We start from the raw sequence: 21,599 nt of genomic DNA, 5'->3' as shown, positions 1-21,599 counted from the left end.
GGAAACTCACGAGACAATTCCGGAACTACGTCCAAGGGGATACAACAGACACGAAGAAGTTGAGAGGCGGGTACAGCAACCAGAAATGGAAGCCACTGCTGGATGGGACTCATTATGAGCTGCACACCCTACGGTTCAACGACTCGACGGGACTTATCGTGACACACCGGCGCCAGCAGATCTTCAGACAAGCGATCCTTCTACATCAGATGGACAATCTAATTAAAATTAGCTCCACTATTACACGTGGATCTAAAGACAGCCAGTTGGAGCTCATGTCCACCAATCAAAACCTTACTTGCAGAATCCTGCCAGTGATTTAAAACTAACAACACTGCGTAGTCCCCAATGTCCAGGTAACATTTCGTCTGTAAATAATAATTTAAATATTGACCAATCACACTTCGCCTTTTATAACGTTATTTGGGAGCATACAAATTCTAAAAATATCGGGCGAGTCTATTTTAGTGGCCGCAGTACAGATAACCATACCAATACGTACGGGGTAGGTTATCAGTCTTCAATTTTACATTAAAAATTATTTATTTATTTATAAAAAAAAAAACCTAACTAAATCAGTCTTCAGTTTTACATTACAAATTATTTATTTTATAAAATAAAACATGTTTTAAGGCATTCGTAATTCACACGAAACATGTATACCCTCAGGATAATTCAGAATTATTTTTGAATCACTGGCAGGATTCTGCAAGTAAGGTTTTGATTGGTGGACATGAGCTCCAACTGGCTGTCTTTAGATCCACATGTAATAGTGGAGCTAATTTTAATTAGATTGTCAGATGGACAGCCCAACTATCCACCGAATCGTCAAGACAATCTGCGGCGCCGGTTACAACATCGTCATCCAGGGCTTGCTCGCCAGGAAGCACCTGATCCCGTCACTGACTGCTGGACCGGTCCTCAACTCTCCGTAGGCGCCAACCTCTCTTAGGACAGGCACCTCCTGTTTTGGGCTTAGTTGGACTTAAAACATTTCGGCCGCAGTTCAAAATTTTATGTTTATTTAATTTAATTTTTTTTGTAAACAGTCCGACGCAGTTTATTTTGGCAGCCCGTCTAAATTGCTCAAATCACCTTAAAACCTTTTCGGTCGAGCACTCTAATTTTATTGTTTGGACTTAAATTTTTGTTGCTCATTTTCCTTTCGGTCTTTGACCAACTACTAAATTCGTATTCCAAATTCCGCCCACCTCAAACTCCCCCCCCCCCCCCCCGGTCCGGACCATATAGATCGGACTTTAAACTTTTAGACCTTCGTTCCAAATTTTATGTCGAAATTACTTTAATTTTTTTTTTTTTTTTATTAAATAGTCCGATCCTTATATGAGCATGTAAACATTATTCGCACTCGCACTCAGATCTAGTGGATTTGCTAAACTGTCAGCAGATTATTTTATTCAGAATCACTGTTCACAATAATAGGTCACTAGGATAGGAACTATTGGCTCATGTCGGATGTTGTTCACATGATCAGCAGATCGTAGGATTCAGAGTCGCTGTTCAGTGTCACCAGATCAAAGGTTTCAGAATCACTGTTCACATGATCAGAAGATCATAGGATTCAGAATCACTGTTGACATGATCAGTAGGATTCAGAATCACTGTTCACATGATCAGCAGATAATAAGATTCAGAATCATTGTTCACATTATTAGCAGATAATAGGATTCAGAATCACTGTTCACATGATCAGCAGATCATAGGATTCACAATCACTGTTTACATTATCAGCACATCATGGCATTTATTTTCACTGCTGACATGATCGTAGGATTCAAAATCACTGTTCACATTATCAGCATATCATAGGATTCAGAATCACTGTTTACATGATCAGCATATCATAGGATTCAGAATCACTGTTGACATGATCAGCATATCATAGAATTCAGAATCACTGTTTACATGATCACACGTCATAGGATTCAGAATCACTGTTCACATGATCAGCAGATCACAGGGTTCAAAATCAATGTTCACATTATCAGCAGATCAAAGGATTCAGAGTCATTGTTGACATGATCGTAGGATTCAGAATCACTGTTCACATGACCAGCAGGTCATAGGATTCAGAATCACTGTTCACATGATCAGCAGATCATAGGATTCAGAATCACTGTTCACACTATCAGCAGATAATAGGATTCAGAATCACTGATCACTTGATCAGCAGATCATATGATCCTAAATCACTGCTAACATGATCAGCAGATCACATGATTCAGAATCACTGTTCACATTATCAGCAGATCATAGAATTCAGAACCACTGTTCACTTGATCAGCAGATCACAGGATTCAGTCACTGTTTACATGATCAGCAGATCACATGATTCAGAATCACTGTTCACGTTATCAGCAGACCAGAGGATTCAGAGTCACTGTTGACATGATCGTAGAATTCAGAATCACAGTTCTCATGATCTGCAGATCACAGGATTCAAAAGCACTGTCCACATTAACAGCAGATAATAAGATTCAGAATCACTGTTCACATTATCAGCAGATCATAGGATTCAGAATCACTGTTCACATGATCAGCAGATCATAGGATTCAGAATCACTGTTAACATGATCAGCAGATCATAGGATTCAGAATCACTGTTCACATGATCAGCAGATCACAGGATTCAGTCACTGTTCACATGATCAGCAGATCACATGATTCAGAATCACTGTTCACGTTATCAGCAGACCAGACGATTCACAGTCACTGTTGAAATGATCGTAGAATTCAGAATCACAGTTCTCATGATCTGCAGATCACAGGATTCAGAACCACTGTTCACATTATCAGCAGATAATAAGATTCAGAATCACTGTTCACATGATCAGCAGATCATGGGATTCAGAATCACTGTTCACAGTGTCACCAAATCAGAGGATTCAGAATCACTGTTGACATGATCGTATGATTCAGAATCACTGTTCACATGAATTAACCTCCCACCATAGGTGTTACACATCTACTGTTGGTAATACTTCGGATATAGAGGATATTTCATGTTTGTTTTTTTTCAAATATGATTTATATCTCATCGAGTGAAGTTTGCAATCATATCTCACGAGTCGCGCTTGCGCTAGTGATACGAGTGATATGGTTGTTACCGGGTACTAGCCACAATTACTACCTGGAAAAAGAAGAGAAGGCAATTCAGACTTTCAATTTTTAATGGCAGACACGTACATGTGTTAGTCACGTGTTTCACAAATACTTTGGCTCAATATGTCTAGGGGTTAATGGAAATGCATTAAATTAAGTATAAACATCATCATATATAGTGATATCAGTTCGGGTATTTGAATTATTACAATCTTCAATTTCCAATGAGTAATGCAAATAAACTATTCAACATGAGTAATACAAATAAACTATTCAGCAAGAGTCATGTAAATAACCTATTCAGCATGAGTCATGTTGCTTTGTAAATCAATATGACCTTGGGCAATACACAATGACAATTTAGTCAGAGTTATATAACTACTAATAATTTATAACATTGTTACAATTTCAACTGTTATAACAATTTAATAAAAGTATCATGGTATGATATATTATACACTATATGCCAAATAACCATGTATCAGTCTACCAGACTAAATTGACTTTTGTTTCCAAATAAAGTTTATTTTAAAACCATGGTTGTTTTATCCTAACTTGTGTTTGTTTTGTTTAACATTATTACTAGAACACCTCAAATTATTTATTATCTGCTAGTGTACATCTAACATTTGGTCACTAATACACAAGGTTAGAGAAAACTTGCTACATTTGTCCACAAGCAACACATCTTTTATACTCATCTTTTCAGTTAGGACAGTACATACCACAATATTTGATATGCTAACTTAACTCATGTTATATTCTGTTCTGACCACATATAAATATTATAAGAGTCTTCTAACCAGTGACATATAACATCAGGACAAAACAGTCATTATAAAATCTAAATACTACTAATGGGTAATTAAAATATTGTGGTGGCATTTTAATAACTCATTTTATGGAATGCAAACCCATTATACTCTTTTGTCCATTTTACTACACTATTTCGCCATACCAAACAGAACGAGAAAATTCAACTGAACAAATTAACTCCAAATATAAGGAGGCTATCATACAACTATTTTGGGTATCTATGAATACTATGCTACGAACAATCATGTACTTTACAATGGGCGCTGCCATTTTGTTTAATGCATTATAGGTAATAAGTACTTTCACTCATGTTGTATAATGGACACTGCCATTTTGTTTAAAGCATTATGGGTAATAGCACTTTCACACGTGCGATATAATGGCCTCTGCCATTTTGTTTAATGCATTATGGGTAATTACAATTTTTGCACTAATACCCCTTTTCAATCTGATTTTTCAGATAAACTGCTCTAATACAACACTGCCTTATTCCTAGTGTTAGCCTCTGTGACTAATGTGCATGATATTTTATCTCTAACATTCTTAATATCCATAAAAATGAACGCTAAACTTTTCGGATTCCACAATGGTGGTTTCTCGCTTCACTCTTTTCTAGTCAACACACAAATACACTTACAATCAATGTTAACATAACCAGATTATTAATTATTTCGGATTCCTGAATACTTCGTAAACGTAGATTAATAATCATATAATTGGATATTAAGTGAAATTACCACAATTACCTATAAAAAAGAAGAGACGGCAATTCAGACTTGAATTTTTAATGGCGGACACATACAAGTGTTGGTCACGTGTTTCGCCACGTCTTCAATCATCCAACATTGCCTCCCTTCCTACGTTGTCTAATTTATAATTACCATAATCACTATAATTAAGGTTGGTTCAACAGTGCATAATAATAATTTAAAAAAATATATATATATATCGTTTATCATGGTTATAGCCCGTTTACCTTGATGTTTATTTTAAATCAAACATGAGTGAAGTAGTCATGGTTAACATTCCATTTACACAATCTTTGTGTCAGATCAGAACGTTACATCCTCCCCCTATATAAAAAATTACGTCCCGACATTTTCCCTTAAGGCAATATCCCTAATTACTAATTAATAAAACAATTCTATACTGAAGCTCGGGTCCTTCCCAAATTAAACTCCCATTCATACACAGTTTTTTAAGATACCCAGAAATTCAGGTACATAAATGCATGGATTTTAAAAAATACTTTAACACTAAAACTACAACTCTAACATTTAACACGTTACTCTAAAATAGAGATCTTGCCTGTCTCTACATACAATGCTTACTTTAATTAATTTACAATGTTCTTAGGTTTATACCCAGACTACTTGGCAGTTTACTCCATTTGTCCATGCTTCTTGGTGTGGTATATCCATCTGATCACAAGTTAGTCTCAATGGAGCACAACGCTCCCTGCTTCGAGGTTCTAGCTTGTCTGGAACAGAATTCCCAGATATGTTTGTGTCCACTTCATCTGGGTTACCATCACTATTATCATCCAGGGAATCATGATTATTATTCTCTTCATCAGCACTATCACCATCATTAGTGTTACTTTTCCCAGTTTCGTCAATGTTAACCTCCGAGTGTAACTCGCGATGTTCTGGGATGAAAATCTCTGCATTTGGGTTCAAGCTGTTACTGTTACTGTCTCTATTCCAGTGTCCTCCAACTAAGTCATCACTGCTCGATTCTGAAGAATCCCTATTAACTTCAATGTGCTGTGGTTGTCTGTTTTGACATCTCTTTCTGCGATTATCAGCTACTGGTGTTATTGGGAGACTACTGCATTGTAACAGCAAATCACGATGGAGTCGACGGACAAGTCCTTTTCCCGATTCTCGTTTCACCTCATAAACAGGTGAGTCATCTAGTCGTTTTACGACCACATATACATGTTCCTCCCAAAATGATCTAAGTTTTCCAGGCCCACCTTTCTCCAATAAATTGCGGACAAGCACTCTATCTCCCGGTTCCAGCACAGCACTGGTCAGTTTAGCATCATGATAGTGCTTACCCGTTTGTGCAGATCTACTGGCATGAGCCGACGCCAACCGATATGCTTCTTCCATCCGTTCTTTCCACTTTTGCACATATTCAGGGTATGAGACGTTGTTTTCCTTAGCGGGACCATCTTCCTCGAAAAGCAGATCAATCGGTAATCTTGGGTGCCGTCCTAATAGCAAGTAGAAAGGTGAATACCCTGTTGCATCAGATTTGGTACAATTATAGGCATGTACAACTTTATTCAAATGATTTTTCCAATCACTCTTAAATTCTCTTGGGAGAGTCCGAAGCATGCTCAGTAAAGTTCGATTAAAATGCTCCACTTGTTGCCTTGTGGATGGTAAGGGGTAGTACGTGACCGGTTAATACCAGACATTGTTTTTGGAGATGATGAAATAGTTGATTTTCAAATTCTCGGCCTTGGTCATGATGTAATCGATGTGGATAACCAAAACGTGGAATAAAGTTGAAGATTCTGTCAGCTGCAGTCTTACTGGATTTATTCCGAGTTACATATGCTTGCGCAAACCTTGTGTAGTGGTCCATGATCACTAAAATATATTCATAACCTCCTTTGGATTGTTCCAAGTGCAAAAAGTCAACCGAAACAAGCTCAAATGGATGTGAAGTTTCGATTGGATTAAGTGGAGCACTTTTTAACTGATGAGGTCTTTTGTCTTTTAAACATCCACATTGTTCGGTAACATAGAATGTTATATCTGAGCCCATTTTCGGCCAGAAGAACCTCTCTCTAGCAAGTGAAAGGACCCGTTCAACACCCAAATGTCCCATCTTATCATGCAACTCTGTTAGAACTAATGGATGAAACTGCTGTGGTAGAATCAACTGACGAATTTCCCGACCTGAAACATAAATGACACGACGTAAAAGTCCTGCCCTATCAATACAAAGCTTCCTCCATTCCCGCAAGAGATATAGAGACTCTTTACTCAAAGTCCTACATTCCATATAAGATGGTGGTGTGCCTCGTTTAACATACATTCTAACTGATGCAATGTCACTATCATCCTCTTGTGCTTTCAACACATTTTCTAACTTTGACATTGTATTTTGCATGACTTGCACTGGTATTCGCCAGTACAGTTAGATTCAATACGTAATGAGTCAATCCAGATTTTACTCTCATCTACCTGCACAGTAACAGTTTTCAGGGCAGTCTGTGTTATTTCTGGTGATAACTCTGATGTACATTCACTCATGACCTGATATATATCAAGAGGCATCCGACTAAGTCCATCAGCTGCCTGATTGCTTTTCCAGGCTTGAATTGCACCTTGAATCGGAAATCTGCTAACTCGGAGACCCAATGAAGTCGTGTCACATCCAGTCTTGGCGTATGGAAAATATACTGCAGAGGGGTTGTTATCACTGAAAACCGTGAAACTTGGTGCATAATAGAGATAGTCATGAAAACGTTCAGTTACAGCCCACTTTAAGGCACGGAATTCTAGTTTCCCAGAGTGCATGTGGTAGTTTTTCTCTGCTGGGCTCAATGTTCGAGAAGCATAAGCAATGACAGACAAGCTTTTTCTTTTGGTGTCGTATTTTTGGTACAAAATTGCACCAAGTCCCTCCTGTGATGCATCGACATGAAGAATGAAAGGATTGTCAAAGTTAGGATATGCCATGATGTCTGGTTTCATCAAGAAATCTATAAGTTGACTGAGGATGGCACTATGTTGACTGGTCCATAGTACCTGTCCATTCGTTTTTTTTCTTCCATACTTTTTAGTCTTTGTTTTAGATGCCATAATACTGGTTTTGTCTGATAGCAAGTCATATAATGGTTTAGCTCTACGAGAGAAATCAGGTATATACCACCGGTAATACCCTATACAGCCTAGTAGTTTCTGAACTTCACCTACCAAGTGATGCAACAGCTTCTTTGTCTGCTGGATCCATGGTGTATCCATCTGGAGTAACCAAATGCCCCAAATACCGAACTTTCTTCCGAAATAACTCGCACTTCCTAGGCTTTAGCTTTATTCCCTTCTCACGTAGTCTTTGAAGAACAGATTTAATGTTCTGAATGTGATCCTTAAATGTTTGACTACAGACGAGAATATCATCAAGGTAAGGAAGACAAAATTTATCCCGAATTCCATCGAGACACTCGTTCATGAACCTCTGAAATGTAGTTGGTGCTCCACTGAGGACAAATGGTATCCGATTCCACTCATATAGGCCCCATGGGGTTATAAATGCTGTTAGATGGCGGCATTCTTCTTTGATAAAACCCTGGTGGTATGGTTTACCTTGACCAAGGAGCGTGAACCACTGACTTCCTCCCAAACTATCCAGGGCATCTTGAATCCTTGGAAGTGGGTATTTATCGTCAACCGTTTTACTGTTAAGGCGTCGATAGTCCACACAGAGTCTGAGACTTTCATCTTTTTTTTCTCACACATACAACAGGGCTGGTGTAGGATGACTTTGATTTATGAATCCACCCCTTCGCCAACAGATTTTGGAGATAGTCTTTGACTTCCTGATAAAGTGGTTTAAGGATTGATATATATGACTGCTGTACCAGTGTATCATCTTTCAGATGTATGTCTATTTCAAGTTCAGGTGCATTACCAATATCATCATCATCTCGAGAGAAAACATCACACATCTCCCTTAACATCTGTTTGACCTCTAAAACCTGATCCGGGTCCACCCCACTTTGTTCAAGATCCAATGGTGGATCCCAGTATTCCGAGTTTTCTTGATTTGGTGCACATTTTGTTGATCCCGTTGTTATATCTAAAGAGTTCATATCATCTGGAGGTTTGCCAGAAAACTGACCACTGACTGGTATTTGCATTACTGACCTGATGGGTTGGATTACACCAAGTTCTGTATGTTTTGGTAGAATCATACTTCTTGAGGAAGTATTTGACACAAATAGTTTTATAGTACAAGAACTCCCATTCCTTATCTTAAGTAGAGTTTCTGGAATCTCAACTGTATACCTGTCTTGGTCTACCTCTGGAGTAAACAATACACGGATTGAGTTGTCACTAGTATTACCTCTAACTGAGACTTTCACTAACCTAGATGAGTGACCAGGGATGATGACCCTGCTACGTCCTGTCCTAACAACATTCATATTTTCTACCCTGTCAGCCTTCAACAAACTAACAACTGCTGATGCATCTTTGCTAATCAAAGATGGAAATGCTGAATTAATTACATTAATACTTTCTGCATTCTCAGCATTAGAACAACACTCAATGACATTGTACCCAATTATGGGGCGGTCCATTCTGGCCGCATTTGTAACTAAAAGTTCAACTAATGGCTTAACTACTGCATTGGGCAGATGGACTTCCATCCACTTACTATTAATCAAAGACACTTGGGCACCAGTGTCCCACAACACTGATGTGGTTGTACCATTAAGACTACATTCTACAATGCACTGTTTACCAACAAGTTTAACTAACTGTTTTTGTGTTCTAGGAGAAATGGAAAGAACCTATCCCTTTAACTGATTCACAAAAACACTGTTTGTATAAATGTTTCCAGTTTCTAGTATTTGAATCCGGTGACAAATTAGTCTATGGTTATCCCAACTGTTGTCTTGGCACGTTTTCGAACAAAAGAATGCAGCGTTACAGCCACTGCAATGGTATGATGGATTGGACTGTCCACAAGATAAACAGTATTGTCTTGAAGGGGACTCTCGACATTGGGTTACTGTTGGTCCCCATGGAGTAACCCGTTGATGTTTCCCTGTCGACCTTGCCGGCATCCTGCCTTGAAATGTTCACTGCTACCGCATCGAAAGCAATAATTGCAGTTCTGTGCCTGTGCCTGTCTACAGTTTGAGCATGTTCCCACTGGTCGTGTTCTTCTGCTGTTGTTATTATTTCTACTTTGGTTGTCCATAACTGTTGCTGTGTTCCATATTTCGTTATGTAATGCTGCTACCTCTGTCTGAAGCTCCTTCAAATTCGTTACAAAAGTTCCTTCCTTTGGTTCTCTTTTGTTGCATGCGTCTCGTTATCTGTGTCTGTATCAACATTCACCTGCTGAACTTTAATCTTGCCAAACTTTGTTTTTCTTTCGCCCTCTCGTGCTGTGATATTATTCATTTCCAGAATCAGTTCCTCATCTGAGATGTCTGGACAATTAAGTATGGGTTCAAAAGCTTGACGAATAAATAGCTAGGATTTTAGATATATCGATGAGAAACGATAGGAAGGCTCCAGGGGATCGCTATCCGTCCACTGAACGATCTATATTAGTTCAGACGGGATATATATTTTCTGCTCTGTGTATAACCTTGATGTGATTGATGTGACTTTAAATATTTTAATACTGTATTATACCAATATTATTTAGACGGTGCTGCCTGTCATCTGACGCAGTAATCTGTAGGCTCACTGTCCTAAATAATTATATATTAAGCTTAGCCAGTCATCCTAGAGGACCTAGGTAAACTGTAGGTTATTGTCTTTATTGTGATAGGTACCAGTATTAATTCTGTATTACAAGGTTATTGAATGAGTAGTTAGGGTTAATTAAAAATTAACCAGTTAGGAATAGTGTTGTAATTTCTTTATTAAGTTCCCCTGGAAGCATTTCTCTATTATCGCACGTGTGTGTGTGTTAGCGTTTCTCAATTATCACACGTGTGGGTGTGGTGTCACGGTGAAGTGATTAGCATATTGTGTAAACTAGACACCTAGAGATTAATTAATTAAGTGATCAGTTCTGGGTTGTTATTATTGTTGTTATTAATTAACTACTGCGGCAGTACATTAATACAAGTTAATACAGATTCCAAAGTGTATTGTGTTTTTGTTGTGTTTTCTAGTGAACTAAACGTGCTATAATAATATATACTTTATATAAGATCGTATCTCTGATCATACCTAGAGACGAGCCACAGCGGGTATAACTGCCTGTTACAGAGAGATCTAATAGATATACAGTTAGGAGAGATATTTGGACAATCGTATTTTATTCAGTTACGGGTATTATAGAATCCCCGTGACAGGAGTAGAAACTTGGGGCGCTCGTCCCGGATCTGAAACGGGACATGCATATTTTAAAAAAGTATTGTTTGTAAATGGGGGCTTTATAAATCATTTTTTCAAAATACTAGAAGTAGCAACGTTGTTCACTAGAAAATTAATTAATAATAAGTGCGTCATATCTAAACATGGATAAGAATTTGCTGGATAGGCCTACACTCAGTGTAGTGGAGATTAAGCGAGCACGTAAGGCCGAGTTAGTTGAAATCGCGGGTGATCGAGAAATTGATTTAACATCAGCTAAAACCTTAGGAGATATAAGGACAATTATTATCCAGGAAGTTTTTGGTGATAGTCCTGTTATGGAAGACAGTGAGATTGTTCCAGAGATAGAAATAAATGAGTTAAGTGTGGAACAACAATTAGCTTTTAAAAGACTTGAGTACGAAAGAGAAGAACGTGCATTAGATAGAGAGAGAGAAAGAAAGAAAGAAGTGTTTTATTTAACGACACACTCAACACATTTTATTTACGGTTATATGGCGTCAGACATATGGTTCAGGACCACACAGATTTTGAGAGGAAACCCGCTGTCGCCACTACATGGGCTACTCTTCCGATAGGCAGCAAGGGATCTTTTATTTGCACTTCCCACAGGCAGGATAGCACAAACCATGGCCTTTGTTGAACCAGTTATGGATCACTGGTCGGTGCAAGTGGTTTACACCTACCCATTGAGCCTTGCGGAGCACTCACTCAGGCTTTGGAGTCGGTATCTGAATTAAAAATCCCATGCCTCGACTGGGATCCGAACCCAGTACCTACCAGCCTGTAGACCGATGGCCTGCCACGACGCCACCGAGGCCGGTATAGAGAGAGAGAGAGAGAAAGAGAAGAGAGGGATAGAGAAGATAGAGATAGGGAAGATAGAGAGAGAGGGATAGAGAAAGGGAGAGAAGAGAGAGAGAGAGAGAGAGAGAGAGAAAGAGAAGATAGGGATAGAGAGAAAGAAGAAAGGAATAGAGAATTCCAGTTAGAAAAATTAAAAGTGGAACATGAGTTAAAGTTGAATACTGAAGAAGTTAGACGTGAGGCGGGAAATGGTTTTAACATGTCGGAGGCTTATAGATCAGTGCCTGTATTTGATGACCAGGAGGTAGTTATGTTCTTCCAACTTTTTGAACGGGCCGCTAAGCAGCTAAATTGGCCGCAGTCTAAGTGGACATTGTTAGCCGTGTCTAAGTTTAAGGGGAAGGCTAGTGTAGCTTATAATTCAATGAGTGATGAGCGAGCAAGTCAGTACGACCTAGTTAAGGCGGCAGTGTTGAGGGCGTATGAATTACGACCTGAGGATTATCGATTACGGTATAGCGAGTTGAGAAAAACGCAGGGTCAGTCTTATAGCGAGTTTATGGCTAAGAAGACAGGGATGTTTGATAAATGGGTTGTTTCTCATCAGGTAGAGTCATATACCGAGTTACGGGAGTTGTTGATCTTACAGGACATTAAAAATGGGTTACCAGTTAGCTTACGTATTCATTTAGAGGATCGTGATGTCAAAAAGATAGAGGAGGCAGGCAGGCATAGTGGCAGATGACTACGTGTTAATACACAAGGCTCAGGCAGTACAGGGTAGCTCTATACAACAGGGTGATAAGAAGAAATTTCAGCCAGGGTTTTCCCGGGAAAGTAACTATCGGGGAGAGTCATCTAGTTGGTCAGCTAGTCAGACAAGGAATACACCTGGTGGGCAAAGTAAGGATAGGCCTGCATTATCAGCCAATGCACGAACTTTTCGTCCACATTGTAGTTACTGTAAAAAGGATAACCACCTTGTCGGGGACTGTTTTAAAAGGAAACGCGATAATGCGCAAGTGGTCGGTTTAGTGAGGTCATGTTCGACCATTGGTGGACAGTAGTAAGGAAATATAAGGAATATATGTTTATAAAATGGTTGGTTTTGCTGGAATTTGCATATGAAATTGTGCTTGTGTAATACAGGAGAATGCGTTGTAACATATCAACGTTGTAAACAATTCTGGATAGGGAGGAGGGGTGACCAAATGTTTCAAAAAGAACTTTAAAAAACAACACTAGATCACCTTGAAAAACTCTGGTCTGATGCCCCCTAACTTACAATTTTCGTCATCCTTTTATTCTAACAAATCGTGGGTCCGCCCATGTTGTTGACTGTGGTTTACGTATCTTTAAATATTCAGCGACACACAAACATTTTGGTTGGGGAAATTGCCTTTTTAAAAAGTGTAGCATTTATTAGCATTTCTCATGAAGAATTGTACGTGTTGAATGCAGGAAATGGCATTTCTAGACATCTAGTTTTCAAACATTTCCAGGGCAGCATATTCCTGAATCTCCCTAAAACGTGTCAATCACAGGTTAGACATCTCTATGTTGACTTGAATACACATTCCAAAAGTCTAGTTACGCCCCTGGCAACTACTGTTTAATATTTTAAAATTGTGTAGCGATCTCCGATACTTGTGATATTGAAAATTTCAGGCAATCTGCTTGAAATTTTATTAGTATAGTGTGTGGACATAATGTAATATATTATTTGTTGACAAAAAAAACAAACAAATCTTTCAAAACATTTATTCTAAATCCTGTGATATATTCTAACAAATAGTATAAATCTGTAATCTATGATTTTAATATGTATGTTAAGAGCTGAACAATTAATATAACATCCACTTGCAACATATTTGATGATATTTAATGCTGCTGTATTTATGAATTACATATAGGTTGCCTATTTGAATTCTTTGGACGCATAACAATAAAGGATGTAATTGAAAGAATGATGGAGTGCATATTCACCCAGCCCTTGATCTGTCAGTACAATTAATTCTCAGAAAGGTGATAAAAGGTATTATTACCCCTAATTTTATGGTTCAAAATATCTTGGTACGAATCAAAGTGTTACGTCCCACTTAACGTCACAAATGATTACCGTCTGCATTCTTATACAATGATTTCTCAATTTAAAACATAATTATTTGGGTAATAAATAGGATATTAGACTTGAAATACTTTTTATTTGTCACTCACTAAGGCAAATAAAAATTATGTCATTTATGACAAATTTGTTAAGAAATGGACACTCGTTTAAGATCCTATAATAAACTGTACACAGACATGAAATATCTATTGTTTGTTAGAAATTTGTTAGTATATATTAAGTTTACAATTATTAATTTTGCTAATAATTTAAGTTAAAAGCCATTAATTCAAGAATGTTCAACTTCTAATTTCTTCAAGCTATAATTGGGGTAACTTGTGACATAATTCTACATCTAATAAGTTGAAAATATGTATTTAGTATTTGCAATTTCTTATTTTCTGAAGATGCTGCCAAAACAGCAACATAAAAGAGGCAGGAGCGGAACTGCATCTTAGAAACTGGTTAAGATATGTGCATCGGACCGAAGTGGGGGCCGCAGAAGGAAGCGAGTTTTTGCCATCATATTTGACTATTTTCAGTTCATAATTTTATTAGAGCTATTCCTTTTAAAAGTCATGGGGTGGGGAGAGGAGGGCTTCGACATTTTTGGACCCCCTACCTATACATTTTCAGCATTTTTAAATAATGGTGAACATAGCAGAATCTGCATAAAGACATCCCTCCCAACATTTAGAAAAATCTTCAGGCTTAACCCCACCCATTTAAAAAAGAAATAGCCCTTATATCTTTTTAAACATATTTAATGTGTAACACTGAATAAGATAAAACAAACCAAGAACAAAGACACGGAACAAAATAAGGGAAAGACTATAGTTGTATATCACATCTGTATGTGGCAAGACATGTAATAGCTAGGTTAATATTTAGTTTTAGAATTATGAATAAGTAGTTTCATGGGGCGGGATGCAGTCCAGTGGTATAGCGCTTGTTTGATGCACAGTCGGTTCGGGGTCGATCCCTCTCGGTGGACCCATTGGGCTATTTCTCGTTCCAGCCAGTGCATCACGACTGGTATATCAAAGGCTGTGGTATGTGCTATCATGCCTGTGGGATGGTGCCTATAAAAGATCCCTTGCAACTAATGGATAAATATAGTGGGTTTCCTCTCTAAGACTATATGTCAAAATGACCAAATGTTTGACATTCATTAGCCGATGATTAATAAATCAAGGTGCTCTAGTGGTGTCGTTCAACAAAACAAACTTTAAGTACTTTCTTATTAACTTGAGGGAAATGTTATATTTGCGTATACTGAATACACACAAACAAACTTTTTATTCAGTGGTATATACTTTAATTTTAAATAATTTCGTTATCTTCTGCGTTTGTCATTGCAGCACTTGAGAAGGAGAGGCAACGTTCGAGGCCAGCAGCCATGGAAACGTAGTCGGAATCCGGAAAAGATGCTGAACAAGATTGATATGTAGTTCTATAATAAATGTTACAACTGGGTCCTTCACCATTAAGTGCACTTTTTGAAGCCACAATATTTTTATTTTCTCAATAGTATAATTTCAAAACATATTTTGATATAGACATTATAAGTATATTTTTAATATAAATTTGTGAAAATAAATGCTTAAATGTTTAATCTTAATTGAAAAAAAGATATCTCAACTACTTATATGTCAGAACATTTTGTCAGTGGTGTTACGGACGATAGAACAAGTATGCAAGTATGACAAATGCATCAGATTTAAAAAGAAACTTACATGAACTGAGGTTCAGATGTCACATACATATGCCCAGGGGTTTTCATCCAATATGAAAGCTGAATATGTGCAAATAAATGTCTCAAAAGATAATCATATATTTATATTGATATTATGACATGGCATTTTATTGTATTTTATGTTTCTGTGGTATTTAAATTAGTTTTAACACAATGTGGGGTTTTTGCAACATATATATGCATATTGCACATTTCGTTTTATTGGCCAAGCAAATTATTAAAATATTCAGTGTAGGAAATGTACTGGTTACACCACTGACTCATAGTATCACCACTGACCAAGTAACACCACTGACATACGAATCTAACTCAGTTTTAACCATCTTAAACAGTATACCAATATGATAAACTGAATTCTATAGTTGACATGCAGTAACAAAACAGTCAAACATAATTGTTAAACATTCAAACTTTATTGAAGAAATATTCACTTAAAATGCTTTTAACACAAATTCAACACGAGTTCCAGTCTTGAAATTATAATTCTTATTATACCGTTTATTGTTTTATTGTTTGTATTTCATTCAATACCAGTTTCTCCACAATGGCATTAAAACTAAACATTCAAACTTTATTTAAAGAATTTTCACTTAAATGTTTTAAAACAAATTCAAAATAATTCCACAAAACGTGTACTATAATAAAATGCCCTTTTTTCAGAGAAGACAGTTAGTCTAAGGCACTTTTTTTTTTATTTCACCCCAAACTGCCTTTTCCACCATGACATGTCTTCTGTTGGCATTCACAGGTTCAGAAATGAAACAGATAACCTGTCCATCACCATACCAGTTTATATCCTCATGAGGAGATGGCCAGTAAAATCTGTTCTTTCCAATTCGATGCATACATTAATGCCATTTAATGTCATTGTTTTCAACTGCTTGTATTAGACCTGGATAAACTTAGAACTCCGTCATATTTTATGGCACACCACTTTCCAATATGTTCGCAGAGCATAAAATTTGAATTTTTCAGACAACCAATATGTCGTTCGTGTGGTTTTAGTGTTTACACGAACGATTTTCTTCAGTAGTTCGGATACAAATGACAAGGTTAATGGGCAACAATATTCTAACTAGAATCTAAGATGATCGATTTTCGTAGCTTTTCTTCTATCATACATACAAAAATACAGTTTTTGTGTGCTATGACTAACATAAAAACTACCAGGCGAAACTACCTAACCCGACCGACCCATGAAAATCGACCTGTGTCAAAATCTTTTTCGACCTCTTTTGGGGAAGATTTCTTTTGTAGTTCATATTTAACCAATTTTAATGTAGGCTTGAACAAGTATAATATTGATCAATAGATGATATTTGTCAAACATTTTAAAACTTCGATATAATTTAATGAACATTTATTAACGTTAGTTTGGATACATTGTAAATTAGAAATTCTGTAAAATGCTATTCATAGTAACGAGAACACGATTTTCCCGCAACGGTGGCACGAGATCTCGCGCACCGCGGTGCATATTCGTAATACAAGGTACATACTCTTGTGACAGGCAAAATGGGCTTTAAACTAAATCAGTCTAACGGTAGCAGTATATAATTATTATAACATTGTAAGAAACTACCCATAGTGACGTACTTCAAACACCGAATATCGTGACGTTAGGACTGAGAATTTCAGCAAACTTTCGTAAATTGTAAATATGTCGATGGCGTATTAACGCTGGTAGCATTTTATAACGAAAGTAGACGGTGGTCGTGAAGGAAATAGCTGGACACGTTAAACGATGGAGAAAAAGCTGGTTAGAACATTACACATATGACGTACACTAAGGTGATAAGTGATTACAGCTTTTGCACAAACGATTCGTCCAGGTTGATATTCAGTTGGTGTTGCATAGCCTACAGACGAACGATAAAATCGTTCGTGCCAAATTTTATACACTGCAATTCATTTTTCATTCACCCGCTAAAGGAAATTTGAAATAATTAAAGGGACATTCCCGAGTTTGCTGCATTGTAAGATGTTTCCGACTAATAAAATATTTCTACGATTAAACTTACATATTAAATATATTTTCTTGTTTAGAATATTAGTGTCTGTATATTCAATGTGTTTCTGGTCGTGTTAATATTTGTAAGAAGCCCTAACTGGATTTTGGCTTTAAATAATTTCGTACGTACGAAAAAATCTTTTTTAGAAAATAAAATGAAGTATAACCTAGTACAAATATTAGAACGATCAGAAACACGTTTAATATACAGCCAATAATATTTTATGCAGAAAAATGTGTTTGATATGTAATTACAGTCGTCACAAAGTCTCTGTTAGTCGATAACATCTTTAAAAATGCAGCAAACTCAGGAATGTCCCTTTAAGTCATAAGAAATCCCGAATGATTTTATGCGTGTAGTATTTTACATTTAAAACATGTTTGAAATAAGATTTTGTTTAAATCAAGAAAAATGTAGGAAGGGGGAGACGGAACTCTTGCTATGGCTGAAACTCAGGACAGTCCCTTTAATTTCCGAACAGCATAATGTGATTTTGTGCACGTAGCAAAATGCTCAAAAGGGAACGTGCAACTATAATACTTTTTTTTTTTCGACTTCTAAACACAGCTTTTTTTTCTTCTTTTTTTTGTATTACCGCGGTGCAGACTTTGTATCGATTGCGATGCCGATTTCAAACGGTTATCGTCAACGTCCCTAACTGCGTTATACTTCAAATTCCGTTCACTTTGTTTTCTCGTGCACGGTTCGCGCAATCAACATCAGATTTGTTGTCATCGGCATGTCGTTCATTTATGAGGTTTTCCTTCACAGTTCAGGAACATTTTTATAAACAATAAAGTTGAGAAAAGTAAGTATCTAAATACAAAACTTTACAAACCCCTAAAACCATTAATTTTACTAAATCGTTTTTGTTTATTCCTTAAAATTACCGATATCGGGTCTACATAACTCGTAGAAATTGACCTAAAATGGAGAAAGATGAATTAACATTCGGTGCGTGTCACATGACCTCATACGTGCCAGATCAACAAAGCCAAGAATTTAATTTTTACAATTTTTAAGACCCCTGTTGTTAGAATTTGTTTTCAATTATTATATTCGATCTGCAAAAGGTATGCTACATTTTGTGAATAGTATTCATATTGCATTCATAACAGTTGTAAATAATTTTGAGTATATAAATTATGTTAATTTAGAATCAATTCATTAAAAAATATTTTTTTTACAAACTATTCGCAGCATGGGCGTACGTAGAATTTTGAAAAGGGGGGTTCCAATACATAGGATTTTGAAAAGGGGGGTTCCAAAATAAATTGCAGAGATATTGGGCATATATTTCTATGTTGAGTAAATATAATAATGTCAGATATCAATGTCAGATATATTAAATTATTAAAAAAAAGCGATTTCGGGGGGGGGGGGGGGTTCGATCGAACCCCCCACCCCCCCCTATGTACGCCCATGTCGCAGGTATGAACGAAATGCCTATCAGTATTGACATAAAGTGTGAGCGATGTGTGCTGGTAAAACGCGGACCGGAACCTGGGGCCCATTTCACTAAACATCGTAAGTTTACGTCTGCCACTAGCAGTTATACCGGTTGTGCGTTTACACGTGTTTGGCATCAATTTCACGCAGAAAATTGCATCATTACGGAAGCTGGAGTATTTTAAAGACAAAAGAAAATGAAATACGTGTTCTTCTAACTATGTGTGTTGAACTATAATAGTAATAAGAACTGTGATTTAGTCGTAGATTTACGTTTACGTGCAAAACTAGGCTTAAGATATTTTGTGAAGTTGGGCCCAGAACGCTTGATAAATTGAATTTTTCCTTTTAAAAAATTAATAAATTAAGTGTTCGGCAACTGTGCATAATTAAGAAACATATATTTTTTCATGTAGTTGCCTTAAAAATAGAAAATGACGAACCGCACATGCGTAGTACGATACTTTTTGCAAACGCATGCGCCTGAACGCAATTAGAAACGTCGCACCCTTTCCTGTTTAACGGAGAGTGTTTCACTTTTATTTACTAGAATGGATTTGTTTTACGTCCACATTGTTGATTTTTTTACGTTACTTGATTGCAATTTATTTTGTTTCACGTAGTGTAGCTGAAAAATGTAGAATAGCATTTCCGTAAATATCGTATTCGTGTTTTTGTCGTTAGGTGAACGCAGTTTGGGACGTCGATGGTACATTGTATCCTTCTCACACCGACAATGTAGGCTTATTTTTTTTCCAAAAAACTGATATTTTTTTAATACATGTTATGACGAACGATTACAGCTTTTGTACGAACGATCCATCGTTTATGTTGATATTGGTTTTGCATAACCAAATTGTATGCCCTGTGTTCGTTCGTGACTGCTTCAGGTCTGTATATCAAGGATGCCTGGACCTCAGTAGATGAACCGACAGCACTTCCGTCTGTTTCTTCTGTGGTGCTTTGTTGGGTCTCTATCACGTTGACAGCTCTCAATGCATAACAGGGCAGTCTAGTTTCCCTGCTGAACATACGCAGCTCACATCCCGGACTTGTAAATTACCTGGAAATAAACTCATGACTTCGTGCAGCTGCATGGTGCCCTTTACATTCATAAGAGATCCAACCCCTGCCAACATATTGAACTTCTCTTCAGCTTTTTGACTGGAGATGTGAAAGAGCTTTATGGATGAATTCTGATTTTGAAGTAGATTAAACAGTGATGTTGCGTCAGGAATGTCATGTCCTTGACGTTCGAGTCTGTCAGCAGTTCTTTTGACTGATATTCCAACACCATCAGATGCTCCTTTGCCATGGCTTGCTTCAAAGAAATGCCAGGCAATTTGTCTGAAGCTTTCTTGAATGGTTCTGATGAGAGTATGTGAAAAAAAGAGCCTTTTGTCGGTACTGTGTTGCAGGACTGTCGCTAAACACATGTAAAGTATCAACATCCGGGTACTCTTTTCGGACCAAATCAAGAACAGGCTCCATATGTCCAGATTGCAGCCGGGTCATGTCGCCTTGATTCCGACAGTGTACAAAACGACAACGGTGTCTCTGAAGTACTGACATAAAGGATACCAGTATGCAGTGAAACCTGTTGATGGGATCCTCCAAAATGGACTGACTATCTCTGATGCATATCGGCATTCATATTTTCGCTCCAGTCAACATGTATGAGGCAATCATTTGATTTCAAGTTTTCTCTGACTTTCCGATATGTTTTGTATTGCCAGCGGATGTTGAACAAGTGGGTTTTTTTTAACTTGTCAAGACCAGACTGTGTTGTTTTCACTTCAGTTTTAACTGTGATTAGAGCAAATGTTTCTCTGTTTGCATGCAGCTTACGCTCTTGTGCCCATTGGAAAAGGGAAACTTCATCTTGTCCTGGTTTTTTGGCCAATTCGTATGGTGTCGATTTACAGTCTAGGCACTGACCATAATAACATGACTTAGAGGCTGGTTTTAAGACAACAAAATCAGCTATGTTTTCCAAGTCTCTCGATTCTACAATCTTAAGTTTATATAGTGCATTGACCATGAACTGTAAATTTTCATGTTTTGCATTGACACGTTTCTCTGTCTTGTTCAGTAGATGACCGGACCCAACACGGCCTCATCTTGCAGAAGAATGAATATGATATCACTATTGGTGATTCTGCCAGGAACTTCATGTGTAGGTTTTGCAAACTCACACAATAGTCGACGTTGTTTCTTAACTTTATGAAGAGTAACAGTATTCTTTTTACCTGTAATGATCCTGCTGACATCATCTCGAAGATAAATGTTCTGTGCTTTTGTTATTCTTAATCACATTGGCCCAACGTTGGCCCAACGTTGGGCTAACTATATAACGTGTTATGAAAATGTTGGCACAACGTTGGTACACCGTTGGCGCAACGTGGAATTACCAACATTGAGCCAACGTTGACCCAACGGACAAA

At 37.3% G+C, this 21,599-nt stretch overlaps 1 protein-coding gene across 1 annotated transcript; it reads right to left on the bottom strand.

Annotated features, from left to right (window-relative positions):
• Positions 1–7,869: 7,869 nt before the first annotated feature.
• LOC121369821 lies at positions 7,870–20,591 on the bottom strand. Its single transcript, XM_041494895.1, has 3 exons — positions 20,219–20,591; positions 9,961–10,123; positions 7,870–8,326 (listed from the first exon to the last, which is right to left on the bottom strand). The coding sequence occupies exons 1-3, from the start codon at positions 20,589–20,591 to the stop codon at positions 7,870–7,872; spliced, it is 993 nt and encodes a 330-aa protein (XP_041350829.1).
• Between the last annotated feature and the right edge of the window lie 1,008 nt (positions 20,592–21,599).

Source organism: Gigantopelta aegis, chromosome 4 (genome assembly GCF_016097555.1).
Source record: "Gigantopelta aegis isolate Gae_Host chromosome 4, Gae_host_genome, whole genome shotgun sequence".
Lineage (NCBI taxonomy): Eukaryota > Metazoa > Mollusca > Gastropoda > Neomphalida > Peltospiridae > Gigantopelta > Gigantopelta aegis.
This window is presented reverse-complemented; position numbering and strand designations above follow the sequence as displayed.

What these genes read in the sequence shown, in the direction of transcription:
- LOC121369821 (XM_041494895.1), bottom strand. Translation starts at nt 20,591, where the DNA reads ATGTGTTTAGCGACAGTCCTGCAACACAGTACCGACAAAAGGCTCTTT. An exon ending in AGTCATGAGTTTATTTCCAG is followed by an intron (nt 10,124 to 20,218) that starts GTAATTTACAAG and finishes TTAATTGTCCAG; the next exon opens with ACATCTCAGATGAGGAACTG. An exon ending in AACCAAAGGAAGGAACTTTT is followed by an intron (nt 8,327 to 9,960) that starts GTAACGAATTTG and finishes CCCACTTCCAAG; the next exon opens with GATTCAAGATGCCCTGGATA.